The sequence below is a fragment of the Corvus kubaryi genome, unplaced genomic scaffold (assembly GCF_017639235.1).
Source record: "Corvus kubaryi isolate FWS band 111438036 unplaced genomic scaffold, C.kubaryi_AGA036_p1.0 37334, whole genome shotgun sequence".
In the NCBI taxonomy this organism is placed as follows: domain Eukaryota; kingdom Metazoa; phylum Chordata; class Aves; order Passeriformes; family Corvidae; genus Corvus; species Corvus kubaryi.
This window is the reverse complement of record NW_024581108.1, coordinates 12,317,080-12,345,000: the sequence shown is the minus strand read 5'-3', so window position 1 is coordinate 12,345,000 and position 27,921 is coordinate 12,317,080. Positions and strand designations below refer to the sequence as shown.

The 27,921-nt window shown below is 41.4% G+C and overlaps 2 protein-coding genes across 5 annotated transcripts in view; both read left to right on the top strand.

Annotated features, from left to right (window-relative positions):
• Positions 1-10,230: 10,230 nt before the first annotated feature.
• Positions 10,231-22,335, top strand: SAMD13 (sterile alpha motif domain containing 13). 3 transcript variants are annotated; one of them, XM_042030344.1, is made up of 5 exons: positions 10,231-10,364; positions 10,869-11,409; positions 11,732-11,807; positions 15,869-15,980; positions 21,544-22,335. In XM_042030344.1, exons 2-5 carry the CDS (start codon positions 11,361-11,363, stop codon positions 21,658-21,660), a joined length of 354 nt encoding a protein of 117 aa, XP_041886278.1. In that variant the 5' UTR covers positions 10,231-10,364; positions 10,869-11,360; the 3' UTR covers positions 21,661-22,335. The 3 variants fall into 3 exon arrangements, with proteins under 3 accessions (XP_041886278.1, XP_041886277.1, XP_041886279.1); XM_042030343.1 differs by having other exon boundaries at positions 21,180-22,335; XM_042030345.1 differs by lacking the exon at positions 10,869-11,409 and having other exon boundaries at positions 21,180-22,335.
• DNASE2B (deoxyribonuclease 2 beta) overlaps positions 15,893-27,921 on the top strand; it is a 32,846-nt gene continuing 20,817 nt past the window's right edge. Inside the window, exons 1-2 of one of the 2 annotated variants that reach the window (XM_042030336.1) lie at positions 15,895-15,980; positions 21,544-21,593. The gene's annotated coding sequence lies outside the window, so the exon portion shown is untranslated. Of the gene's footprint in view, positions 15,981-21,543; positions 21,594-27,921 lie in introns of both variants that reach the window. The other variant, XM_042030337.1, reaches the window with a different exon arrangement.

The following is a 27,921-nucleotide window of genomic DNA, read 5'->3' as shown; positions in this document are numbered from 1 at the left end:
ATGGTATATTTTAATTGTACTCTAGTTGTATGTAACTTTCATTTCCAACATAAAGGATTGTATCTCATTAAGTAAATTGCTTTTTTTATTATCTTGTCAGTTGCATTAAAACCCTTATTTTTAAATCCTTTAAAGTATTTTACTAATTTTTGCAAATAATTAGATGTTTTTAAGTGCTGCAATAGTGTGCAATAGTAAACATTTATATACAGAAGTGCAAATTAAATTATGTACAACACTTGTGCTGCTTCTTTGTGAATCAGAATGTTGTATTATGACAGTTGTTGCACCTCCCCACACGTGAGCAGGGTTTGAGAGCAAGAGGAAAAGGTTGTGAAACGTATGAGTTGGGACGCATTAAGCTTTACACTAAACCTTTACACTAGGGTGTCTGGAGAAAGTGGTGTGGAGAACATTAAAGGCACTGTGAGAAGTCTTGAACTTCTCAGACAATCAAAAGCAAGCAAGGTGATCATTAGCTTCAGTATTGTTTGTCTTCATATTATTTTCATTCAGACTCGATGCTTTTTATTAAAGATAATTGCCTGTTTTTAAACTGTCTGCAGATCCCGCTGTACAAACTTTGTGCTGTGTCTCATTGTGCTGTGAAAAACTGATAGAAGTAAAGACTGTTCATGGTCTTGGCTTTGTCTGTCTTGAGGCTTTTTCTGCAAGTGGTGTTCAGAGAGGCTTCCGGTGCCTGCTCTGTAATGCAGCTCCTCCTCTTCCCGCTGTCTGAGCCGAGCTGTGGCCTCTGTGCTTCTGCTGCTGTACGCCTGCGACTGCAGTGTTGTGTTCTTGGTTTCCTGGTACTACTGCTACATTACATTTTAAAGACCTTTGTACTTTTTCTAAAGCTGAGCTAAAAAACCTGTGAAAATACTGTCTTCTGCTTTTACTACAGCTCCTAAACAAACACAGCATGCTGAGCCACAGATTTGAAGGTGTCATTAAAATCTGTTCTTCTGATTTGCTGCATAAGGAGGATTTATCCCAGATCAGAATTGAAGAACCATTCCATTAGAAACTGGTAAACAATTCTGTTCTCCAACTTAGGTGTATATAGCTGATCTGGATGTGTTTAATGATATTTAAAAAAAAAAAAGAGTTTGACCACCACAGTTTTACAAGTGTGGGTCTTGCATACATTTTAAAAATGTTTTTATTGGAAGGCTTGAGGTATTGAATTATTTAAGGTCTCTGACAGAAAAGGTAAAATACGCGCACCTAACATCAGGCTGGGCAGTAAAAGGGTTAGAGCTCCACAAGGATGTTTAAATGCCTTATAGATAGTAAATGTTTGTCATCTTACATAGGGATTATGTGAAGCGTTGGAATTTTTTGAAGTATAAGATGGGTACCTAGAGGCAGGACAGGATCTCAAGATATCTTCCCTTTCTAATTTCTGAATTTGATGACAAATAAAAGTATGAATTCAATCGGAGATCTAGTCACATTTTTACCTTTTTTTGTTGTTATTGTGGTTTGGATTTGGGGAGGGGTATCATATGACAAGAAGGGATGCCTGAAGGAAACTTGCAGATATTGAAAATGTATTTTATTCTTATAATTGACTACTACAAAAAGTAGTCCCTCAGTGGGATAAAAACAGCTTGAGGTTTCTATGAAATCATTGGGATCAGTTCCCAACAGTGTTTTCAAGGTAAAAATTCCTTTAGAATCCTTACAGCTTCATTGTGCTGTTCCCTCCCTTAGAGGGTCAAGTACAAATGTCTTTGCAAAAACGTATTTCTAAGAATTGTGTATGTGTGTCTCTTTGCTTTGAAGCTTAAAAGCAACATACTTGTGATGTTCATTGACATGAGCTGCTGGTCAGTGAAGCACAAATGGAAGAGCCAGTGACAAACTTGCACATTTCTTACTGATGCTCAGCTTACAGGTGTAGATTTTGATGGATCACACAGTGGCAATCTAATGTCTGATGGCAAGGTTGCAGCACAAAAACTCTTCAGGATGAAAGGTTGCTGGAGTTTGAGAGGGAGGTCAGTGATCTGTTCCCATCTGTACACAGCCACGGTGACAGGTGTTTTCCTTTGCTGGGAGGTCGTTATCAGAAACTTCTTCCTTTGCCTTTGCTTCCAAGGCACTGTGGACAATGAGAAAGGACACAGCTGTAGCTGTGTTGACACAAATGGAGCAAGGTCTCAGCAGCCTGGCAAGCAGTGTGGTATGTTCTGAGTGTGTTCAGTAAGTTCCAGGAAAAATTACTGCTGACTAGGGCAACAAAGAGAAAATTGGAGTGATGGAAAGGCTTGGTTAACTGAAATTCTTCCCCCACCAAGGTAATTTGATTCAATTGAAGAAAAAAAATTATCCAAGACCTCATTTCAATTTAGTGGTGTATTAATGCTTTGGTCTACACAGCAATATCACAATACCAGAAGTATTGCTCTTTACTTTGTATCTACATTGCTACTTTGAGTGTATATGTAGTTATCTAAGTAACAGTTCAACAAAATGAATGCTTGATTGGAATGTTCCTTCAATTTCTCCCATCTTTGCCATCGTCCTTCTACTTGATGTTTGCATGGGCTGGGGATCTGAGTGTCAGGATTCCATTAATGATAGGTAACACCTTGGATAAGTAAAACATGATTCACCTATCTCACAGACATGGTAATTCAGGTTAAGCTATCAATATGTAATCATTTTATAAATGCCCAGTGTTTATAAAATACCTGTTTGCAAATGCCCCCCTAAAAAAAAGGCCTCAGTGTGTGTCCTCAGTTAATACATTATCTTCATTTCCCTTTTTTTCTGGCCATATTTATTGGGAAATGTGCATCTGACAGGCTTGCTTACCAGTGGGAAAAACGTAAGAGAGGAACTTAGCAGGCAGCCTTAGTAAAAACATCCCATTGTACCAGAAACAGGATCATGGTGGCAGAACATGAAATGTGATGTAACGTGCATGTCATGATACAGTTTGTTAGTGCAAGCACATTAATTCATGTCCAGAGTAGTTCCACTTCCATAGAAGAATCTGCTCTGTTTTTAGGACATAACCCAGGGCCTTGGCTCCAGGAGGACATCCACTCCAGAGAGCCACCTCCCATGGCCACAGCACCCACAGCTCATGGACTCTGGAAAGGAATTTCAGAGCAGGACTGAGCTTGCTGCAAGAGACATTGCCTGCCAAGAGAAGCATTGCAGTGAATGCTGGGAGGAAACTAACTCCCTAAAGTCTCATAAACTTTTTTTTTTTTTAAGCCCCTCAAGGAAACCTGAAATATCAGCACAAATGCTTTTTAACTTGGGATTTGTACAACACAAACCTATGCTTTGGGGCATACCTAGTATTATGTGTGAAGTTATTAAACTGGTCTTAATTCAGCTACTACTTACTGACTAATAGAACTCAACTCTGACTTTTCTTGAACTTTTTTTTAATGTTTTGGGTTACTACAAAATCCTGTAAACTAAAATCATGAAAGTAGATGATCCTTAAGGTTCCTTCCAACCTAAAGTATTCTATGATTGCACCTTCAGGAGCTCTCCATAACCAACTGCTCTCATTACATTTATTTGCCAGTAGATGTCACATTTACGTGGTGTGGAATCCTGTGTAAGAAATGGCAGCTGCAGAGAACAGTAAGAACGAGAGACTTGGAAAATATTTAAGAGCAGTAGGGAATGAAAATTTAGATTGTACCAGTCACATAATATGTCAGGTAATACATGCAATAATAACCATGAGTATTTGTTCTTTGTGTATTAGTAGATTTTGCCTTTAAATCCTTTTAGAGTTAATAGTTGCAGTATTTTTGTACAGGTTTTCGTATCATATATATGAGCAAAAAAGAAGGTTTTGACACTAATTTGAATGAAAGCATTTTTTCATAATATGTATTATTGCATGAACTATATGAAAATTTCACTAAAAATCCCTGATTGATAGTTCCTATTTTCATTTCAAGCTAGAACTAGAGGGAAGTGTCTGTTCTAATAGCCCACAATCACATTTCTGTTTTATGTGCCATTGAAAGTTCAGAAATACACTGTTTTTAACCAAAGATTGTCACCAGTAAAAATTGAAAAGTGCTCCTAATCTGATTAGTTTAGTAAATAGTATTTATAGTAAAGCAGATATAAATTTTTTTTGAGTTGGATGGTAATCAAATTTAGATGTATCTCTACTAATTATGTTTACAGGCAAAAGAACAACTGTTCATATTTTTCTGAATTATGTGATCACCAGAGCAGTTGGAAAACAAGTTAGAGCAAATGTGCTCTTGAGAGCACCCGTGATCTGAGCCTCATCAACCAATTCAAGATCTGAGTAAGTGTTTAAATGATCAGTTTAACTGTTACAACCTTAATGCAGAACTGTTGAATGTCATGTCTGCTCATGTTCAGATGCATCTGGGTTTGGTTTGTATCAAAACAGAGAGTAGAGGGAAAAACAGGGTCTCTAATGTGTGACTGGAACACTTGCCCCCCTGTAACAGCAGTTCTTTTCTTGCAGTCTGTTTTGGCAACCACTGTCCACCAAAACAACATGTGCATCCTCTGAGCTTGCATATTGACACACAAATCATAGGGATGTCATTTCTTTTGGTCTGCTCACAGTTCAGTGCCTAAGAGCAGAGCACCCAGTAAGTTCCCCCAACAGAACCAGTAACTGAGAGCTGCAGAAAATGCCCTTCCCTAGGTCCACAGTGCTTTCAGAGGGCTGAGGAGCAGCATCCTCCAAGGCTGAGCAAAGAATGAAGTGCCAGACTCTGGTCTTCCACACCTGGCATCACTTCTGGCAGTTACACCAAAATAACAACATGGAAAGAAGATGCCAGTATTTACTGGGACGTGGTCACTTTACAAATGCTAAAAATCTGGATATTTCTCACAGTCAGGTTCTTCACTCCTAGGAGAAAGCAGCAAAGTAGGGAAAAAACTAGCACTAATTTTTTAATGTACTCTTTGAAATGAAATTGAGATTTCTGCTTGTGTTTTGTTGACGCATGTCTGTCTGTAATTGTTTTTCTGAGTGCATCACCATGTTGTGCTTTTTCATTTGCCTCACTTCGTACAACTAAAATGCTACATTTTAGATTTCCCAGAGAAGTAGTACTTATTTCACTGAGATGTCCGAGCCATGTTTCTATAAAATGTTTTTATTAGGCTGGATTCTGTTTAACAATGTTGGTATTTCATATGAATACTTTTTATAAGCTTCTTGCTACATTATTACAAGTGGGCAAATATGTGGCAGGTATTACTGCTAGTATGGGCACAATGAGATGTGTTTTATACAAGGATTTTTTAATATAAAGTATAAGCTTTAAATTAACAAAGGTTTAATTCTAGACAGAAGCTTTATTAAATATGAGAAACTACCACAATAAGGAGTTGCACAACAAAATAAGTAGGGCAGGAAATTCTCAGTGAAGTGGATATAATTCACGTGCAGGAAGATTTATTTAAGCAATTCAGTCTTGGAAAAAAGATGAAGCAAAAGCAGAAAGGTATCACTGGCCTTGGACTGTAGTCAGCTGCTCTACACGTTCATTTTTAGGCTGGTGTGTTAATGAAGAGGGTGCAACTCTAGTCATTTTACTGGAGATTCATATGATTACGAAAAAAAGGTCGGATAATGCATATTGTATAAAAAGTACCTTAGGATACTAAAGCAAAGGTTTCAGGGCCTCCCCACCAGGACAAAAGTGAGGTATTTGCCCCCCTGCCTGGTCAGTGAGTCGGAGCAGTGCTGCTCCCCTCAGGCTGGCAGCCAGGAGCTGTGTCACTGTTCCAGCACTGGGCACCTGCAGATCTCTCAGCCTGACTACCAGAGCTTTCACAAAAGGTTGTGCATATCTCCAGACCCTGTTCTTTACCTCGTAAGAGTGTACCCAGGTAAATGTATGGAAGGTAAACTGAGGCCGACTGGCTGCTGTGCTCTGACCTTATGTTTAACACACACTGTAACATAACTGCCTCAAAAATGAATGCCAGGCTGGTACCACGTTGCTCTGCTGCATTCTGGCCATGGGTTTTCTGCCTCCCTTCCCTCCACACTTGCTTAACACCACTGCTACTTTTAGGCTTTTGTCTAGGCTTTATGCAGAACTTCAGAGCAACATGAAAATTACCCAGCCATGCAGAAAACCCTGACAGGTCAGAAGGGGACTTTGAAGAAGACACAGCAGGGTTTTTGGAGGACCTTCCTGGCCAAGGCAGGAACTGAATAGAGGTACTTCCAGTGCTGGACTCCATGGGCTGGGAACTGTCTCTCTGTGCAGTGCTGAAGTAGGGAAGGAAGAGTAGGACAATAGGTATTAAGCTGTTGATGCTGTGGAGAAAGATAAGTGGCAAAATTCCATTCAAGAAAACTAAAAAGACTACGGACAGGCGTGGAAAAGATCTTAACAGAGGAAAGACAGTTTTCTGAGAGTAAAATGCTGGAAAGGTGCAGCTGGACCAGTAACAGGGATTTTTCCTCTTTCTGGGTGGATAGTAGTTGCTAGGAACTGTGGAAAAACCCCTTAGTTACTTACTAGTCCAAGGGAGGTCTCAAAGCATCAGGACCATATAGGTGTGATACAAGTGTAGTGTGGAGCAGTGGGCCATTCAGAGCAGACTGGAAAGGGAGAAAGTACTGCTGAAACCCTACTGCAGCCCAGGGTGCAGCTCCAAATGTCCTCTCCTGGAAGGTGAAAGGGGAACAAGATCAGAAAATGCAGACCATACAAGGGCTGTGGTCATTCAGACAGCTGAGTCTATATAAGAATGTAAATACCAGAGAAACAGGGAAGTCAAATACTAAACTAAACAATATTAAACTAAAGATTATTACTACAGGAACAAACAGGTATAAACTGTTTATGTATTTTTCAAGCTGTAGATTAATTGTTCCTAATCCCCAGCAAAGAGGAGCCGGACAGAGCCTTTCTGCTGGGCAGAGTGTGGTAAGATTCCTTATGGGCCCCACGCCAGCGCTGAGTGTGGATGGGGTTGTGTGAGGGCTTGTGATGGCAGGAGATCAAACCCCATGGCCTGGACAGTCCCTTTTCAGTCTTGTATTGCTAGGAGGGAAATGATGCAAAAGGGATTTTTAGACTGTTGTTATTAATTGACTGGACATAGCTATACATTAATTCAATTTGCAGGGCAAGCTGGCATCTTACACCCATGTCACTTCCACACCCGTGTCAGAAGTTACTTTGAAACAGCCTGTGCCCCCATTGGATTCCCATGCCGCCAGTGCTGTGCATTACGAGGAATTGATTTTTTGGCCGCCAGCCACATCTGGATGAAATCTCTCTGGTTTACTTTCTTCCTCACAGTGAGCAGCAGGAACCACAAACGAGCCCCGAAATGTCTCCCTGAAAACCCAAAGGAGAAGCAAACACCTTCAAGCGTTTGTTCCTGCTGCGGCTCAGGTCCCAGCGGCACCAGCATCTTCCAGAGCCGCCCCCGCTGCTCCCGCCAGGGCCGTGAGGGGAAGGCGCGGCCGGGGCGGGCCTGGCGCGGCCCCCGCGGGACTACAGCTCCCAGCAGCCCCCGCGGCGCGGGGCGTGCGCGGCCTGTCCTGCTGAGGGGTTCTCACGAGGCTCTCCCGAGGGCTCCGAGATATTCGGTCGTTGTTGGCAAAGAAATACGTGTTTTATACAGGGCTAGATCCCTTCTGCTCTGTATAATGCTAACTTATTGAGAGGGGCTTCCTTCAGGGTGTGATGTTTCCTCACTCAGCCTCCACAACTATGCGTTTTAACCATGTTTTTACTCAGGGCACTGGAATAAAGAAGGTTCAAAGGGCTTTATTTAGCTCTGGAGAGCTGAAATTCAGTGCCCTTTGCACAGCTAACAGGGTGCTACGCTCTCCTTTGCCACATGCACCATGCATTTTGTTTTCTACTGTTTCATTGCCAAGGACAAAACAAAAGGTAGCTTTGCAGTAGGAAACTGGCATTTTTCAATACCCAGAAAACAGGGTCCACTGGTGTCTGGTACCCGCACTGACCTTTGCGTGTTTCCCCTTGTGTCATAGTGGAAGTTCAGACACACAGGACTGACCCCTTAACCTGGATCTACCAACCCTGGTCTCACTTGATTCCCTGCATGGCTTGGAAACATTTGTTTTTTGGTTTGGTTTTTTCTTGCCAGAAATGGGATGCAAATAGTCAAACAAAACACAAATTCACTTTTCTGCTTTATCTCCCTCCAGACATAATTTCATTATAATTAAATTACCTTACCCCAATGAATGAAAATACAGGCCACAGATCATATTCCACACTGAATTTTTCCACAACCCATTTCCTTAACATTCCTCTCTTTGCTGTTCAAGGTCTTCTAGAAGGAATGCATGCTCTGTGTGAGCCTCACTTCAAATACTCAAAGGATTAACTGAAGAACATGATGAAAGGGAGAGTGTGAGTAAAATAGCTCATTTATATTTGTATCCTCAAATGTCAGTTCTTTACCAAAGTTAGAAACCCGCTGATGCAGAACACTCATTATGGCTTCTTTTAGAATGTTTATTTCTTTAGAGACAGAAAAGAATTTCCTTGCTCGGCTCACTTGTCCAACACAAATATGCCATGTTTTACAGTATGCTTTGGGATGGGAAGAGGGTTTTCTTTAGGGTACAGTACACTTAATACTCTATTTATCTTGTTTATCTGCATTTATTTAAATCCCAAAGCAGTGAGGACTGTTACTGTCCTCTGTTCTCAATGCTTCTGTTGATACTTGAGTGCCGTTGCTTGCAAAGCTCCTGCAAGCTTCGGTTGTTTATCTGACAGCACATAAGTAAGACAAAATGAAGGGTTGGAGAAGTCGTGTCTACAGTCCTTTGCCCAAAAGTCCACTTTTCTGGTAATTTTAGTGCTTGTAACTGTGTCCAGTTAGCAGTTAGGTGACCTGGATCTCCGTGCAGCTGTGGTGCAGTAAGCTTTGCCTGGGAGTGAGACGGCTGCAAAGTGCCTGGGACAGCCCCATGTCCCCACTCTGGTGGCCAAGCAGGCTCTGTCTGTCTGTGCCAGCTGGGCACTTGTGTCAGAGCTCTGCTGTGGAAATCAGGATGGAGTCACCAGTAGGTTCTGTGTGAATCCCCAGGTAATTTGTAATGTCCCCCTAGCCTTGCAGCAAACAGCAGGAGTTAGAGTGGCTTGACTCAGAAGGAAATTTTTCAAGTAAAACATCCCACAAATTTGAAGTAACCCAGGCTGTTAAGGATAGTCAAAAGGTCACAGCATCTCAGTAGTGGTTGGGATGCCGCCCTGATTGCAAAGCCTGCGTGTGGGGAAGGCAGGGTGTGTTGATATTCCTTGCTTGATTCCCCTTGCACTGACAGTGCATCCATGTAATGTTTCTATGCCATTAGAAATCAGGAATCAAGGAGATACTGAATAAATAAAAAAATAGTGTAAAAAGAAAAAAAATAAATGTTGCCAGAGAAACTTGAGAATTTTTGTATTAAACTCTGTGGGTGAGATGTTATTGCTAGTGGGACAGACTTAGTAATTTGTAAGCTCTTTGAGTTGAATCTTTCTGTACAGTAAATCCCGTGGGTATGGTCTCCTTCTGAAATAAAAGTCTGGAGCTTAGACGAGTAAGATCTGTAGACTCAGTGCCTCCATCTCCTCTCTCTCCCCAGTGCCGGCGGTGGCACGGTCGGGGTGACTCGCTTTTGCTGTCTTTGGTCACTCCTCCTCCCCATCGCCCCGAGCCTGCAGTTGCATGAGTTCCACAGAAAGCCAAGTGTCTGCTACTCACATGTGTGTTAACGAACTCATTCTACGAATGAATTTTTTTAACTTTATCAGTTTTCCGAGATCTGGCGACTCCTATTTCCTACCTTGTGTAAAATTTCTTCGGCTTGGTACTGCATCCTTCAACAACTAGCTGGGGATTTGTTTCCTTTCCGTTACCTCTTACACCCCGCTTGGTAGGAGGAGTAGAAATGTCCACAAGGAGGCCCCAGGAACCTCAAGCCATGAACCGAGCCCCGAGTGCTGCTCTCTGGCCGTGTGCCGCCGGCAGCTCCGCGCCCGCCCATACCGGCCCCCCGGCGCTGCCCGCGGCTCCCCCGCAGGTAAGCGCTGCCGCTGGGAAGCCGCTCGGCGGAGGCGTCGCTCCGTGCCCGCCCCGCTGCCTCCCCGGGTGCCCTCCCGCGCCGGGCGGGGCCGGGGCGCGGCGCGGGGGTCCCGCGGCGCGGCGCCTTTAACGCGGCGGCCATGACGCGGGCGGTCCGTGTGTGGCGGGCGCGTCACGGGGCCGGGCGGGGCCGCTCCCGGTGTCACTCGGAGCCTCCGCGGAGCGCCCGCTGCCGCCGGGGGGCGGGGGCCGCGGGCTCCGCCGCTCCGCAGCAGCCGGTAGCCATGCGCTGGTTTAGTTGCTCGTAGGTAGGTTTTTCTGCCTTGCTTCCCCCGCCCCCAGTCAGAACTGACAATGTGGTGCAGCGCGAGCGGGCTCGGGGGTCCCCGTGAGATGCCGAGCGTGTGTCACAGCCCCGGCGCGGCCGCGGGAAGCGGAGCCCTGGGAGCCCCGCCGCCCGGGCCCGTGGGCTCCGCGGGACGTGCCCGCCCCGAGCCCGGGGGCTCCGGGCCGTGCGCGGTCGCGGCGCGGCGCGTTCCGCAGGTAGGCTGGTGCGGGTGTCGTCTGCAGTCACCTCAGGTGAACCGAGAAGTGATTTCAGGGAATGCGTAGAGTTGTTTGGTCAGCGGTGCAGGAAGAAGCATCTTTTCGATTAGTTCGTTACTGTTTTCTTGGTGCTTTACATGCTGCTACGTGTATAATAAAGGGTCGTCTTTTTTTTTTTTCCCCCCCCACAGCAGTATTAATTACTGTTCTCTATTTTTGTAAAGTTTTAGCTGATGAGCATGATTTCCCTATTCTGTACTTCCCAGAGCTTTGAGACATTTCACTGGCATCCATTAATGCTACAGCAAGAATATCCTGAGTCCTTGGTCCGTTCTCTGGTGCTCTCTGAAATAGAAATGGCTTACTCGAGACCAGAAAGGAAAGCTTGGGTCATTTCTGCGTGTTCTGTGGAGTGATGGAAAAAGCTATGTGGTGAAAGTACTCCAGCGTGCCGCAAGGAAGGAAATAACTGGATTTTCTCCTGTGTCCTTTGTGTGCTCCTTTCCTTTTTGGAGTTCAGTGTAGCATACTTATAGAAGAAACTGCTCTAGTGCCAAAGAGAGGTCTTATGGATAACATACTGATTTAGGCCTCAGGAGTTTGGTGCTCCATTAGTAACTCTGCTTACTAGCTTTAGGGATGCAATGGGCATAAGTGACATGCTCATCTGTATCCAAGTCCACATTCATAAAACAAGGCTATGGATTTCCAAACTTTTCTAAAGATCTTCCATCTGTTTGGATCATCTGTATCACAGGATGACTGAAGGTCTATTAAGCTCTCTTGATACACAGCTATATATTGCAGGTAAATCTCCAGCTGTATGAATACATACAGTTTGATCAAAATTTTAACTCTTGTGAAAAAGATTAAATGTAATATTACCTTCCTTGATTTTCAAGCAAGAAATATTTCTTGTGTTTGAAGCCCAGGTCAACTTTTTTTTTTCTAGTTCATTAGCTACTACCACCTTTGCCAGGCTTCTGAGAAAATGAGTCTTTGACAGCACTGTTGATCTCAAGTGGAAACATGCTTGTGTCTCTGTAGAATGCTTGTCTCTGTTACATTATCCTGCTCTTGTCATACTACTAGTAATTAAAAACAACTTTTTTTCCTCCCTATTGATCAGTTGCTGAAGTAAAACTTCTCCCCATGCTAACTGTTGACATGGAAAACAAGGAAAATGGCTCTCTGGATGTCAAAAAGTAAGTGTTCCTTTTACATGAACAGCACATGGATTTTGAATGTAGTTTCCTTTCAACTAATGTGGTTGGCAATAGTGACCATCTCCATCTTTGCTCATTTCAAACCCTTCCTGTTCTTAATTACTTTTATTGTATTTCAGCTTTGAAATAGAAGAGTCCAGGGCACTGAGTTGATTAAAAGTGATATGTGGTCGGACTGTATAGCAATGAAGAGATGTAGAAGCTAGTAGCTTAAGTTAGGGGTACGTTTTCTTTTCCTCTCAGCCAGAGACTAAAGCAAGTGGTAGCCCTGTAGCCAATACCCTGCCTCTGCTTACCTGTCTGTTAGTGGCTTTTGCAGAACCAGTGCCTAATGAGAGAAGTGTCCTGCGCAGAAGTTCTCTCTCTGTGCCCTTCTCTGCTGACAGCCCACGTGTCTAGGGCTGAGAAGTAGTAGCAGCGTATCACTTAGGTGTCAGTTCCCTTCTGAAACAGATACTTTAAGCTGTTTATTGAAGAAGCCTGAAGTTGCTGGGGTTTTATTTCAGATCTAGGGTGGGAATAAAGGGTGGTGTGTACTGCTCTACTGCTTTCTTTTGTGTTGTAGACCGCAGGCTAAAGCATAGGAACTTTTTTGTAGGCTTTTTTTACTTAAGGTCAGAAATTCTTTAATTAGGACTAACAATTCTGAATGACGTTATGATCTGAGAAATGAACTTCTGTGTGGAAAAATCTGGCCTTGCTGCTTTAGGGTTACAGAAGCCACAGTGAGAGAGATATACACATATGTGTATATATTAAAGGAAAAAAAAGACCACAAGAAAAGGTACTAGAGTGAGCTCTTAGTCTGTTCTGTCAAACTGCAACACTTCTGTGCAGCTGCACGTCATTATTCTCCTTCATATCTCTTTTACATAAGCTGTCCAAAAAAACGTGACAACGTATAGGCTACCAGGCACTAGAGTAATGTAAATAATAATGGTCACTTCAGGCTACTGATAAAACACCTGATTATGAATAGCATCAAAGATCCGATGGCAGCCATTAAAATCAGCATCCTCCCCCTTCACTTGAGACGCTGGCAACACCACACCAACATAAAGAGCATTTTCCTATTCAGTGCCTATGAATAAATATCGTGTGTGTCCCTCCGAAACCACCTTCCCTTTGACAGTCTGGTTTCTACAATGAGCACTCTGAGGTGGGAAGGGAAAGGAGGCAGTCAAAGCAGGGACAGTTTACGTTTAATCATTTTCCCCAAGGCTTGGGTGATAAAGACTCAACTACTGATCGCTAAGGTGGCTTTTTAGAGTGGATGGAAATTGTAATTAAACTGTGGGGCTGTGGTTTCTAGATGAATGTATATAGTATGTATGTGGGCATATCTACAAAGGAAGTATTCGACACTTTCTTGAAGTGCTTATAAATAGCTTGGATAAAATCTGTTTGTTATCAGCTGTATCCTTTCAGACCTTTCTGCTTCTGCCACATGATGGCAATAAAGGCACAGGGACAGTGGTGAAAAACAGACAAGCCTAATTTTTATTCATTGTCAGTGCATCTAGTATTTTGTTTCAAAGCCTAAAATGCCAGTCCTCTTTAAATTTTAAAGCATCCAGGATGTCTGGCATAAGCCAGTGCATGGCTAAGCCATGGATGTTCTATATTCCCTTTACTTGAGTAAAGAATAGAGCCATGTCAACAGCAGGGTGAGGAGGAAAGTAATGAAGTCTGTGTGGGTAGATGGGTTAAAAATCCAGCCAGCCTCCAGCAGTCTGCCACATGCCTTCCAGTCTTTTGCAGCTGTAGCTGTGCAGATTGGCTCCACTTGAGGTCCAGCGTGATGCTATTCCTTGAGGCAGGAACTTGCAATTGTTTCCTATGATTAATTAATAATTGAGGTAGAGCCCCTGAAGTCATTGCAGTTGAGCCCTGGGTGGGGTGGACCAAGCTGTAGTTCCCTAGTGAGAAAAGAAGAGCTACAAAAAAAACCAAAGCACCTGGGCTGAAATATAAAATTGTGGAAAAGAGGGTTTGGGGCCATATTTAAATTGAAATTAAAGTGTTTGGAGAAGTAAGCAAATTACAGTTAGGTGGTATTTTTACAGACTGAACCTTTTATTTCCTGTTTAGGAAGGATCAAATTCAGTATCTTTTTTTTTAACTGAGTTGTTGGCATTTTGCTTACTTTTAAGTAGAAAATGAGTAATTGAAAGTGACAGTCTATGTCTTAGGGAAAATGCAAAGATTTAAATATAATTCCTCTAATGCTGCTTTAGTAAATATGTGCAGATTTTGTGTGGCAGTTTTCACATTTTACTTCTTAAGCCTCAGAATGTGCACAATGCCAAAAAATGTAGTCAAAAGGCATTCTTTGATTTAAAAAAAAAATAAAAAGGAAAAAATTGCAGCTCTAATAAGGCCAGATAGTCTCATTTTCAATTTTGCTGAGTGTTGCTTTCTGTGTAATCACAATCAGTGAAGCAATTCATGAAGTAAGTCATTATGTGATGAGCAAGAGTAAGAAACTCCATTTCTCATGGCTCGGAGATCTGTGATGAATGAAAAAAACTGCCTTAGAAGGCCCAGTGTAACACAGGTTGTGGATGATCCCTGTGGCCAGATTTTGTTGCCATATCGACAGACACATTTCAAGACTTTGGGGAGATGCAAAAAATTCATTGTTTCCACGAGTCCTCCTTCCCAGCCAGGACTTTGTTTCAAAGCCTAAAATGCCAGTCCTCTTAAGATTTTAAAGCATCTTATTCTTGTAGACATTCTTATTTCTTGTAGAAATAAGAATGTTGTAGAAACAGTGATTGGAGGCACTCTATGTATAGATTCCCTCTGACTGCTTTAAAAAATGGTTGGCCCTTGATTCGGCCAGTTATTTTGCTGAAAGACATACAAGTCCAGGCAAGGCAGAGATGGTGACAGTTGGAAAAGAAAATATTGAAGGACAGAACAAAAATTATACTCAGGAGAGTATAATCTGTGTTTATTTTCTAGCTGGTGCTGTTGAAATCAAAGTCCTGACTCTAAGCTTCAGACCAGAAAATGGACAGGATTCTGACACCTGCCCTGATCTGTACATTTTCAATATTGCTTCATTAGCATTATGGTTAAGCATGCATAACAATGGAAAATATTTGTCATGAACTTCAGGACTTCTGGTTGGAGAAACACGTTAAAGAAGCTCTTTGATGTCTTGCTCTTCATCCTCATAAATTGCGGCAGAAAAGGCAGTCAAGCTCACTGTGTCTATTTTTACCAAAAATTTTCAGATACACAAAGGTTATCTTTGTGATAAGGTGATTACAGTTTGAGGAAAACAAATGCAGGATAAGGATAGTAATATGAATGTTTTGTTGTTTTTGCTACTGTGGAAAGCAATTGCCTGAGGTTAATCACAGAAGGAATTAATTCTGATTATGTTTAACAGATGTTTTCTCAGATGCACAGCTATTTTAAAAGTCCATGGATTTGTCCAAAGATGAGTACAACAACAGTTTTGGGAAATTTTCTATATTGAGAATTAGTGCAATCATTTGGTGCCTCTTTGTTTTGTTTTGGCTGGGGAGTTTTGTTTGTTTGTAATTTATTTGTTGTTGTTTTGCAAGGTAAAGATGTCTACCAGTAATTTCTATGCATGTTACAAGAACAGTCTCATCTGTGTAAAGAATAATCCACATACAATTCTTTAAGTACTTGGTAGCTGAAAGCAAGCTGCAGGCATGAAAGGCAGGAATTTGGTACTCCAGCTATGGCAGTTTTCGTTCTCCAACAGCAAAGACAGCACACTTGTAGGAAGATCCTAACTGATTGCCTTTGGCTGATGTGACGATTCATGTACTTCCTTCTTTTCTGAAAGGATAGGTATCTCAGTTTTCCCCAGCATCAGGTCTTTGGAATGTAGAAGGACAGGAGTGACTGTTCTGTATTGGGGCGGGGGGGGAGATGTATCAAAGAACACTTTTCCTGGAGAAACAGGGAAGGAGGGGATGTACATGAGGCGTGCACAAAGAAGCAGCAGATGTTCTGCACACCTTTAGTGATTACTTGTCTGGATTTGCACTTTGCAGTTCAGTAGAGAATGGGAGACCTCTGGATCCTGCTGACTGGGCTGTCACCGATGTTGTGAATTATTTCAGAACAGCTGGATTTGAAGAACAAGCCAATGCTTTTCAGGAACAGGTAAATCTGCTAGCAAACACCTTTTGACTGCCGCCAGTTTCTCACATTACACATTTTTGCCATAGGCCTGGTTATATACTGTAAAATGGGAGAGAAAATCCCATAATAATGGGGGGATTTGAGTCTGTTATTGGGTGACAATGCATGGGACTGTAATCTCTGAGTAATAATATTGTTAAACAAGCTGTGGATAATAAGTTGGAGTTTGTTTAAAATAGGATTCAGAAAGGTGAAAAATCTAAACAAATTTTCTGGCTTGAACTCAGTCTCCCTATACAACCCACTCAGTTTCACTGTCTTGTTATTTAAAATGTGAATGGTATTTAAAATGTGAATTCCCTTCTTTCTTAGTGTATTGTGCAGATACACTCATGAGTATTTATAAAACCTAGGACTTCTAAGCAACAATTTGAGTTTGAAGGCATGGGGTGAAAAAGGGGCTGCTGTGTTGCATTGAACTCGGTAGTACAAGTGAATATGGAAAGGACAAGTTGGCAGTAAGTTGGCAGATGGGCAGCATACTTGTAGGACTCAGTCTGAGAAAGAGGTTGGGTCTTTGTTTCTGGGCCTTGTAACTGCTGATACTAATGGAAGGCTTCTTTTGGTGGATTAGATCAGCAAAGAGCTGAACAGTCAGATGGCCCATTGTAACTCCCTTGCCAGCAGCTGGTAAAGGTGTGTTAGTGGGGCAGAATAGGGAAGTGAGCTTACTTGGCCTACACCAAGTTCCATAGAGAAGTAACTTACATCAGGTTGGCAGTTCAGCTCCTCCCCAGATAAGTCAGTAGCTTTGTGTGCGGCTACCAGGAAATTAGTCACCCACACTTGTAATTAGTTATCAAAACAGATGGCTTGATCTTCCAAGGTGCTGAGCTGGTGCAAGTTATTGGCAGCTTTGCAGGGACACTGTACATTGCATATGAAATAACATCATGGTTGATCAGGTTAATGTTGCTGACCTTCAACACCTTGTCTGTGAAATCCCATCTGATTGTAACTGATGCATATAACAAAGTATTTAAATGTAGCTCTTTGTTCTTCAGGGTGAAAAGCCTGGTGTTGGGTGATTCTCTGGCAGGTTGCAGAGAGAGGTTCTTTCTGCAGCTGCTACTCATTTTTCAGAATCTGAAGATGGGTGAATGTGCCAAAAAAGAAAATGTTTAAGTGTGTCCATTCATTAATACCAGCATCCATGTCTCCTCAACAGCCCTGGAAATGTGGCTTAAAAAAAGCACATGGGCAAAGTAATTGTGGCCTCTGGGAGTCTTTTCCTTATACTGACAGATACCTCTGACTTCCGTCAAATATCTTAACCTCTCTGCCTCACAGCTGGCTTGTCAATAATGCTGCAGTAATTACTACTGATTTTGCAGCAGGAAGGTGAGGCTAACTTACAAGTTTCGGCAAATCAGTTTGCAACAGCCTTATGGAAAACAGCGTAGAAGTAGAGTGTAAAGGCTTTATCAGTGTTCTGCAGCGAGGGCAAGTAGTTTCAGTAGGGTAACTGAGGACTCTGCTAGGATAGCTATGTGCCGATATGTGGCTGTGATTCCGCTGCCAGCTTCACCTTATGCTGAAGCCTTGGAGAGAGAGGCTGACAGCTGCCACCAGGATGTGGCCAGGAGCTGAAGGATGGACAATCACAGCAGAAGTCATTGCCACTTCCTTCCCCCTCCTTTCCATTAGCAGCATGAAGAGCAGCAAGTGCCTGGCTCTACATGCCAGGTTTGCTGGTCTATTCCCTGTCTGCACCAGGAACTGCCCCATAAACAACCCTGTCCCTAACTTCTTCTCAGTGGTACTGTTCAGTTTCTTCTGTCCTATTTTCTACCACTAACTTTAACTGTGTTCTTACAGTATTTTTTATCAGGATCTTCTAGGTATGGCAGTGCAGACAGGTTCATTTTGAACTTTTAGCCATCCTCTGTCTATAGAGCACCAGGCATGCAGCTGCAATTCTGGCCATCTCTATTTTCCTCTGTTGTTTGCAGTTGCCTGGGCCGCAGAAACCTAGTTTCATTTGATCTACTGCCCTGAATATGTACTGGAAGAGGAATGAGTTTGTAAGTGGTAAAGAAAAGTATTCAGTTTCACCTAAAACACTGGGAAATTGTTTTCCACTGAACTGTTTCAGTAGGGGTAGCACAATGGTTTCCTTACAAAATATCCTTAGCCCAGAATGTAATCATGACATCTATTATTACACTGAGCTTTTACTCAACAGTAATTGAGTCCACACTTTCTTTTGATGAATCTGAATACCTCTGGACTCACCTAAAACAAGTGATTTTTTCTTACAATATTTTAAGGAAAATTAGAAGACATTTTAAGGGCTGCAGAATGTTTTATTAAAACTGTATTGTAAGTGCTGGTAAGAAGTGATGCTTATATGATGATTATATATTATTCCTTCTTGGAGTTCCACTGATGTCAGCAAATCAAAAGAGCTCACTGATGAAAACAGTTTCAACTGAAGGATGTTTCCCAATAACAAAAAACCATAACATCAGCAAGCAAATCAGACAACCCAAGAAGCTGGGGACACAGGATACCTAAAGAGGGAGGAATACCAGTTGCAGGATGAGGGTGTAAACACCTTCAGAGAAATATAGCCTGCCAGTATGTGGCTGAGTTTTCTCTAGGAGCCCTGAAAGCATGGGGGACTGTGGCCCACTCCAAGACTGAAGCTGTTTGCAAGGTCTCAAGATGTGCTTGTATTCTGACCTTTGTTATTGCCCATGTGGCTTCTTAACCATTAGTGTTGTGATAGCCAGATATGCCCAAGTAACCCAATACTGGTTTGCTGGCCTCACTGCAATGTTTTACCAGAAGAGAAACTGGGGTTTGACTTCAGCTGGTGTCCACTGCTGCTTTCTGGCAGAGCCATCACGTGGAGGAGCACGTGAGCCTGCTGGCTGCCATGCTCTCATGTTGGCTTGCTGTACAACTTTGCAATTCTCAGTCACTTAGAGCAGAAACAGTGGTGGGAGGACTTGAAGCTTAAGCAGTCTCCTGGTTATTTGCTGAAGACAACGTGATACTGCTGTTGAGGTCATCCTGACAAAGTGGGAAGTTACTGTTAGTTTGAGTTGTGCAGAGAAGTCTCTCTGCAGTTAACATTAAAAAGGCATACTGAGAGCTGGCATTGAAATTGCATCTGAAAAAAAATCCAGAAAAAAGAGAAATAGCAGAGAAGAAATCAGAGAAGTCACCAGAGCATAGAAAATCTTACCTGGTGCCAAAAAAGAGTTAACTGTGACAATTCTGCAGAAGCAGGTTAATGTGGAAAACATAAAGGAAGTGAAAGAGGTAAAACTTACAATTCACACAAAGATATAAAATTCTTGAACTCCGAATATGTAATCACTCATTCCTACACAGATGTGTTTAAAGAATCAGTTTGCTATTCAGTGAAAGTCTTAGTAGTTACCAGCATTTTTAGAAACCACAGGGAACCCTGTGGAAGAAGAAGGGAAAGGAATAGATGCTTTTTTCCTATTCTTGGAGTTTCTCCTATTCCAGGTACTGGCTTTACTCCATTTGGATCCTACCAAGCTGGAGGCTGTGCTTCCTCCATAGCATCGTTGAACAGCAGCAGAAAAGGCAACTTCAGATCGGTCATAGCAATGAGCAAAATACTCACTGGTGTCAAAATTCCCACAGAAAAGAATTGTGACGAATGGAAAAGAGAGGATAGAAACTGGTTTTAACCATTAACATTCTCAACAGTAATTGGAAAGAGGCACCTGCTATAATTGGGTAAAAAGTTATTGGAAACTTTTTTTTCTTTTAGAAATACTGTTACTTTGTGCTCCCCTGAGGGATTAGTAGTCGTATACATCTTGGGGATATTTTAAAGAAATGCCACTTTCAGCTGATCTTTGACTATGTTGTGGTTTGTCCATGTATTTTGTATTTATAAACTTTATCAAATTGTAAGAGAGATCAGTCTGGACACATTCCTGCTGAACTCTAATAGGAATTTTCTTTTCATGTTGAGTTGTAATAAAGGATGGGATCTCTGATATTTCCAAGATAATATTTAATATTCCAAAGGAACATGCTGCAATGGGATAAATTGATGCGTAATGTTTATAATACTTATAAAAATACTACATTTTGGGACAACAATAAATGCCAGCATTTGAATTAGTTGTTGGCTATTGATAACAAATTCAACAGTTAATACTAAGAGGTTGTAATTAAAAGTATGAAAAAGAATGAAACAGCAGAGTAGAGTCCAGTGCAGGAGAATGCCAGATAAAGCTATATACATGTTTGGGCTATGATGCCCTTTGGTGATCTGGCTGTGTTGTGAGACACCAATCAATGCATTGTTGTGTAGCTGCAGCTCATGCTTCTGGAGTAGTTCAGTGTGACTGAACTGTAAGAATGTGTAATGAAAAAGATGGTCTCATGTCTGCAAGGGAGAAGAGAGTTGAGAGATGTGAATTCTTTCTCTTCCATTTTGACAAGGTTTTGAGATGGAAAAAACCACAAAGCCTACAGGATTTCTAACCTAAACAGATCAGAAAGTCAAGGTCTGAGAGGAAATAAAATCCCACCATATCTGTGATTTACAAAATGTATTTTAAGCAGGAGAGTGTAGGGGTTTTTGAGACCTAACCTGGCAAGCTGCTGCTTTTCCCCTCTTCCCTTGTAAGTAGAGGAAGAGAAGTTCCCTCAGAGTGTCAAGCTCCAGTTAGGCCCTTCTAAAATTTCCGATTGCAAGAGCCTTTTCCTTTTTTTCCCCCCACAGGATGCATCTGAAAGAAGGCATCTGAAGTTATTAGCAGATACTCACTAGTCTAAACTTGCATATTGCTGTCAATAGTAATTCTTCTGAAATGCACTTCATAAGCTCCCTTCTTAGGAGTATCCTTCCCTTAATGGCTTATAATTAGGCATTCTTCACTTGTACCTATTAATTTGAAAGACGTTTACAAGGAGAGAATTTTGAAATTAGGCTCATTTGGATTTTGTGCTTGACTAAATATTATTTATGCCTTAGTCAGCACAGGTGAGCACTTGAAAAGTAGACAGCAGAGTTTAGCAGCTGTGAACATGGTTTCAGGAAAATCAAGGCTACTGTTTCTTTTCTCACTGATCCACCATAGTAGTCTTCCATTTGTTGCATGACTGTTCTCATCTGTTAGATTTGTATATTTGTCTTTATCAACTCTTTAATTCTTCTTATAGGAAATTGATGGGAAATCATTACTGTTGATGACAAGAAATGATGTACTGACTGGACTTTCATTAAAACTGGGGCCTGCGCTGAAAATCTATGAATATCACGTAAAACCTCTACAGACACAACATCTAAAGAACAACTCTTTATAGCTAATTGTCTCATTGGGGTCATGCTGTGCCTCAAAGGAAAAATAAGCAATTTGGTTTCATGTGATGGAACTTTGTAAAGAGAGAATATATCTATTAAGAGTTTAAACCAAGTACAATATATATCCTATTGGATAGAATTGGCAATATACTATATATTGAGTCTGAACTGAGAGAGGTGGTGTGTATTTTTTACATAGTACATAATGATTTTCTCTTTTAGGAAGTGTCAATGAGCATGTTGAGATCACTGTATCCAAGAACAAAAGGGAGGTATGTCATTCTCATTTTTGAGCCAGACATGTTCTTGATTTTGTTAATTAAAATACCAAAAAAATAAAGAAAACCAACCCCAAAGTTTACATGCATCTTTAGAGAGAGAGGAACCAATTAAAGTAGGTTTTGATTTACACTAAAGACCTACTAAAATTATTGCTACTTATAATTTCAGGATGGGCCTGACACTTGCCAAGTCACCCTTTTTTGCAGAGGGTCCTATTTTGACCTTATTAAGGTTTACTTGTGGTATGCTGCAATGTTTAAAGCTGTACATAGAACTAACAAAACTCCTTCAGTATCAGAAGGTGTTGCTGACAGGTGAAACTGGGTTGTATATTTTTTGCTGTGCTTTAAATTTTCAGCTTTTCACCTGTTTTTAATAGTAGTCCTATGTAAAATATAATTGGTTTTTAAAGGTTTGTGTTGCTTTGCAGACAAAAAAAAAAGCTTCATTTTATTCCTTTTTTAATTTATGATTGTTTTCTAACATTATGCAGAAATTTGTAAAAAGTAAAATTCTGCACATTTTTAATATTGTCTGTCTTTGGTGTTGTAATGATTGATTTTTTTTTTAATGCTTTACTTAACACTTTGAATACTTGTTTTAAGAACTGAAAGAAGCTGTCTTGTCACCATACATCTCTGTTAAAAGAGAGTCATGTTCAATCTGTTTGTACTGGTTCCCTATTTGATAGGTTGCTTGCTATATCCCAATAAAACATTGCTTATGTTTGGATTCAGTTTACAGATCTTTTACTTTCTCTGTTGTGGTATACTGGAGCTCCTTTTCTCCATTTTCCTATTAAAAAGGTACCAAAACCTACTTAATATTCTATGTTCTTGTGGTTAATTTTAACATCAGCTACCATAATATTTAAAGATTTAGTTATTTTTGCTCTTTCTTCTCTGGTGTTACTGCTGAAAGAGAAGCCAGTTCCTGGCTGGTCACAGTTCACCAGTAACATCTGTGTTTCCCTTACCCCTGTCTGGGGCTGTCAGTGGTGCAGAGCCACTGTACTGGTTCTGGTACACAGGGTGGTTTGATTTACCCCAGAATGTCTGGGAGACAGCCCATGGATGGTGCTAAGCCCTGTCTGGGCTCACCATCGTCTCTGGCCCAGAGAGCTGAGTCATGACCCCTGAAATGGGGATGTGGAGTTACATCAGTGATGCTGAGCAAAGGAGCCAAGAAGCAGGAAATAAGCACGGGAGTGTGGTGAAAGTGGAAACAGTGTGGGAGGAAATGGTGAGGGGGTGCAGTTGAGAAGGGAGAAGGGTGCTGCTTTCTGCTAGGTGGGGACAAGATTCAGGGAGAGGAAGGAGAAACTCCTGCAATCTCCTGCCTAGGCAGTGGCCCTGTCTTCACTTTGACTTGACCAAGTGTGAGGTGGCTGTTCATGCTACAGTGCTCAGAGAGTTGCTTGTGGTTACAGGTGTTAAAGGGAGAAAGGGGAGAGAAGGGACAAAGCCATGGTAATAGCTATGCCAGAGGTAAAGCTCATGGTATATGCTATATTACATAAATATATACAGCAGCATGCTTTCTTGGATTCTTTCTAACTTTTACATGGTACAATGTATTTATTTGGAATTTGAGACAACAGGACAGAGATGTATTTGTTCATCATTTTTGTCTGTCCCTTGTATTATGCTTACTTCAGGTATTGGTCTATGAGCAGCAGGTTTGCAAGCTGTGGTCTGAATTCCGCTTAGGATTTTATTTATAGTTTGGTCATGTCCAGAGATACCCACTGGGAGTAGGGATCTTCTGGTAGATTAGCTTCAAATAGAGATCATCAACCCTGCCTTAGGGAATTTTGAGCTGTAGTCCGTATCTGGCTAATTTTGGGCTGCAATTTAAAAATTATACATGAAACTCCTAAGTATTTTAATATAGAATTAGGTATGTTTATGAAAAGGATCGTGAAAACAGTCTGAACATGCTAACCAGCACTGTATTTGTAGAATTATTTTGGTTGAGAATACATAGTGCTATGTTACTGAAGGATTAATTGAATATTCTTTTTTTCTCCATTTGCATGTTGCATAAATGTGGGATTTACATTTTATGGTCCTATGGAAGTCAGAATTAGAAGTAAAACATACTTATTCCAAGAGGGAGTAAAAATCTCCACTGTGCAGACATGAGAGTACATTTGATGACTCCTGAACACAGTTCTTTCTTTTAATATGTTTAATGAGCAAATGAATTACATTCAGAAACATCCAGATTGTATTTCCGTTTTGCTCAGCACCACTGAGTCATACAAATAAAGGCCTTACAGAAGTCTTGTTGCAAGTGCAAAAGGGAATTTGGAAAATATTGGTCAAAACTGTGGCAATTTTTTTACTGTCTCTGATTTTTATTGTAGTTTCCTACTGTTCTCTGAGCTTTCTAATGCTGCTGTTCTCTTTGTGCAGTTGACCGTTCTGGTTTTGTCTCATACATTCTCCTTGCTGTTTCTGGGAGAACAAAAAAATCTTTCTAAGAGACTGGAGGGTTTAAAAGAGGAAGTCAAAGCCAGATTATTTTTAGCTACCATTCCTCTTGCAGAAAACACAGCTGCTGTTGAGATGAGGAAGCAACTGATAGGCATTACTGGATCCAGTGTCAGTACCGCAGCTCTGAATTGCAGAGCTGTGCAGGAATCCAATTTAAATCATGCCCGTATATGTGCCTGCAGCTGGGAGAGTCCCTCTTCCTTAAAAGCCCTGCCTGTGCTCTGGTTAAGCTGCCAGCATCTGACTGCTCAGCTGATACGGGAGTGAGTGTGATGACGGTCTTGGCTTTCACACCAAACCACAATTTAGAGAGTGCCCTTCTTCTCCTCGAGGCAGCTTTAAGGAAGGAGTAAAGGAGCACTGAGCTCCCCTGCCCTGCTGTTGGTCAGCACAAAAACAATCATGCTACAGCCAAAGTCTTCCTCTTCCCTGTCCTTCCTCTCTCCTAATACGCACTACTGATATCTATTAGAATCTTTCATACACTTTTAAAATTATTTGAAAGTATCACAGTATGTCTATTCTGGTATGATGAGTGTGAAATATATATTGGAATTGTTCATCAGCTGGTCACTCTCCTCTCAAGCTGTTGATGCACAACATGGCATGTCCTCTTTGCATCCAAACAGAGCCAAGTACCACACTTAAAGCACGTGTAAGGCAACTGTCAGCAAAGTATGGGATCTCTGGCTGTACCTGTCCACCAAGATCACTTTCTCAGCCCAGAAAAAATTGTTCTGACTACTTGCTGCCATCTCCCATCCCTGCATGTTATTGTTCCCAGTTTGTTCTAATGTGCTGCAATTGATCAGTTTGTGGAAGATTCTTTGCCCATATAATTATAAGACAAGATTCGTCAGCTGTAATAAAGGGAGTAACCCCCATGCATCACTCCTGGTTAGAAATGGCCCTGGGAAAATGTCTCATTAGGCTGTCACTGTCAGGGTTTAATTGCCAAATTAACTCTTCCTCTTTTCCCTGCTTTTTCCAACATGTTCAAATTCTACCAAATCCTTTCACTCTTTCTCTTTTTAAAAATTTAGCATTGAATTGATCTTCTGTCTTCAGCACTCCTCTTTCTACTGCCACACTTAAGTAACAGTGACAGTTATTTTAAAATCAGAGGGTCTTATTTTCTGTGAGTCTAGGAGAAGCTGCAAATTTATTTCTCTTTTTTTAATGGCAATATTGTATACAAGTTGAAGACTGAGTCTGAGTAGGACCAAAAAAATGCTACCTTACTTTGTCTTCATTCTGGTTCTTTACTTCCAAGTCAGAACAGCATTTCATTCTCTTCTAGGAATGGCTTTTGGCCCAAAAGTCATGTGGGAAATGAAATGATTACAGGTGGATGGTGTAACAATCACTGGCTCATAAGGAGCAGAGTGAGTAGAGCACTGCAGAGGAGGGTCTGCTTTACTCTCTCCTTCACCACAGGCAATGGATTGGCTTCTTCATCATCTCATGAGAGGACTTGGTGTTTGGAGATGTCATTCAAGAGATCTCATCCATGTCCCATTCCATCACATGGAAGGTCTCTATGCACCTTCACCTCTGTGTTGCTAAGTTTGGACAGCAGTTTCCCCAGGGGGAGCACTGAGGACAGTGGCTGTCATTAGCACACTGGCAGGGGCAGTCTTCACTGGAAGAATGGGCAGACATTTAATAAGTAGCTTTCATTCCTGTTGGGAAACTCTGTCTTCTTTTTTATTTGATAATGCAACAAGGTCATTAAATTATTTTTTGTTTAGCCCCTATAATTAGGGAATTGCTTTAGTGATGTTCATTTGGATCTTCAATGCGCATTCCGTTCCCAGAATAACATTGGTTGGTAGCTGCCATAAATTTGGGGAATTCAGCTATAACCTCAGGCACATGGAGAGCCCAAGGGGATCACCTTGAAAACTGTAAGTGGTTCTTGGTCTCCATGTGAGAGTTTCATTGCTGCTGAAGGCTGCTGGTGAGTACTGGAGACCACTGTTGTATTTATATGCTACACTCATGAGCATCCTTGCTAAAGGAGCAGTCAGCAGTTACAACTGCTGTATCATCAGCTGATCTGCTGATAAGGCAGCAGCAAATGTCTTGGCATTGGCAGACTTGCATTCATCTCAGGATGTTCTCTTCCCTTTTTTGGATGATTGCTATAATCCAGCTGCCCCTCTATAAACACTCTTTGGTACTTACTATATTGAGGATGCCTCTGATTTTGGCAGATGCCTCTGAATTGTATCAGAAAAGGGAGGGAAGGCTCATCATTTGCACTGATCTCTTGGATTCAAGAGTAACATTGCTTTGTCTTGTCTGAGTGGAAGGAGGAAGGAAGTAAAAAGTAAGGAACTGGTGGCTGAGTTTGTTCTCAAGCTGGTGGCCAAACTGTGGGGAGAGAAGCATTGAAATGGGTGTGTTCCTGGGTGTAGCAACCCTGTTTCACAAGGTCACTCTTCAAATTCCCTTCTCCCTTCTGCATAAATAATATATGCCAGTTTGCCCGAACTTTCCTACCTGGAAATATGTATGTCTAGAGCATTTGAAAATGTTGCAGGAGTGTGAGGCCATTAAAACTCGAACTCTTGTCTTTTTCAGTCAGATGTAATGTAGGAATTCATTCCTAATGCCACACTTGAGAAGTGGCAGAAGCGCTCCACTGTACTCAGGCACTCTGGCTGCTGTTGTATTTCCTTCTGTATCAAAGGTATCTCTACCCCCTTAGTTATCTAATTTTGAGTCCCTCCAGTATTGTTTGGGTTGGATTTTGTTTCAGCAACAACTAACCCCAGATGTTTTTTCTGATTTGATTGCCATAGATTAGTCATACATCAGCTGATCTAATAAGTGTCATTTATACACATATGTGCATGCCTGCACTCAGGTACATGTGTGTATCTTTCTCAGTCTGCTATGAATGGTGAGGCTCTCAGAAAACAATTTATATTATAGCTGTGTTGTGAGTTGACATTTTTGATCCAGTAACTGGAAACATTTAATACGTTTCCATTCTAGATATATCTGTGCACTTTCTAGGAGGAGTATGGTTGGCTGTTGTGTGTATAAAAATAGTGGAATTCTAAATTCAGAAGTATTTATTTTGAGGTTTTTAGTCAGAAACAGTTTTTTGGTCACTTTAAGTATCTCAGTTCAACTTAGAGTCAGGATTATGTACTCTTGATAAAAGCAAGGTTAAATTAAAAAAGAAAAAAGACAACTTTAAGGAAGAAAAGAAAAAGTAGCTGTAATAGTTAATAAAAATGGGCAGGTTTAAATGTATATTGGAAAGCAGGTAGCAATATTTATAGAATAATACAGTCGGGGAAGACAGATCCCTTGCACTGACCCTGACAGTGACATTTGCTCTCTGTTTTAGGTACTGGCTGATGAGTTTAGCTGGTGCATTTTATCTGTGTGACATTGGTTGTGTGTGGAGCATGATGAGCAGCTGAGGAGGGCTGTGTTGGACTGTCCTGGGCAGTTATCAGAATTGAACAGAAACAGGATGAGAAAGAATCAAAGACTAAAAAGCTAATATGTTTGTGCACTTGAAATAACCTGTTTTTTGGTAGGAGGCTTCAGCCCCTATGAACTCCTGGGATGTAGCCCAGGAACAGCAAGGTTCATGTTATCAGCAAGAAGTTGTATTTTAAACAGCAATTTTACAATCTGCTAGCTGCTGCTCATTTTCATCAAGTGTGATTTTGTCAGCAAAGCATCGCAGCTGCTTCTGAGTAAGACAAAGTAAGCAACTTGAATAGCTCCTTAGGACAGGAGCTGAAAAAAACATCTGTCTCAATGAAATTAATGCAATTCCATTGTGGTGACTGAA

What these genes read in the sequence shown, in the direction of transcription:
- SAMD13 (XM_042030343.1), top strand. Translation starts at nt 11,361, where the DNA reads ATGACTGAAGGTCTATTAAGCTCTCTTGATACACAGCTATATATTGCA. An exon ending in TACACAGCTATATATTGCAG is followed by an intron (nt 11,410 to 11,731) that starts GTAAATCTCCAG and finishes CCTATTGATCAG; the next exon opens with TTGCTGAAGTAAAACTTCTC. An exon ending in CCAATGCTTTTCAGGAACAG is followed by an intron (nt 15,981 to 21,179) that starts GTAAATCTGCTA and finishes TTCTTCTTATAG; the next exon opens with GAAATTGATGGGAAATCATT.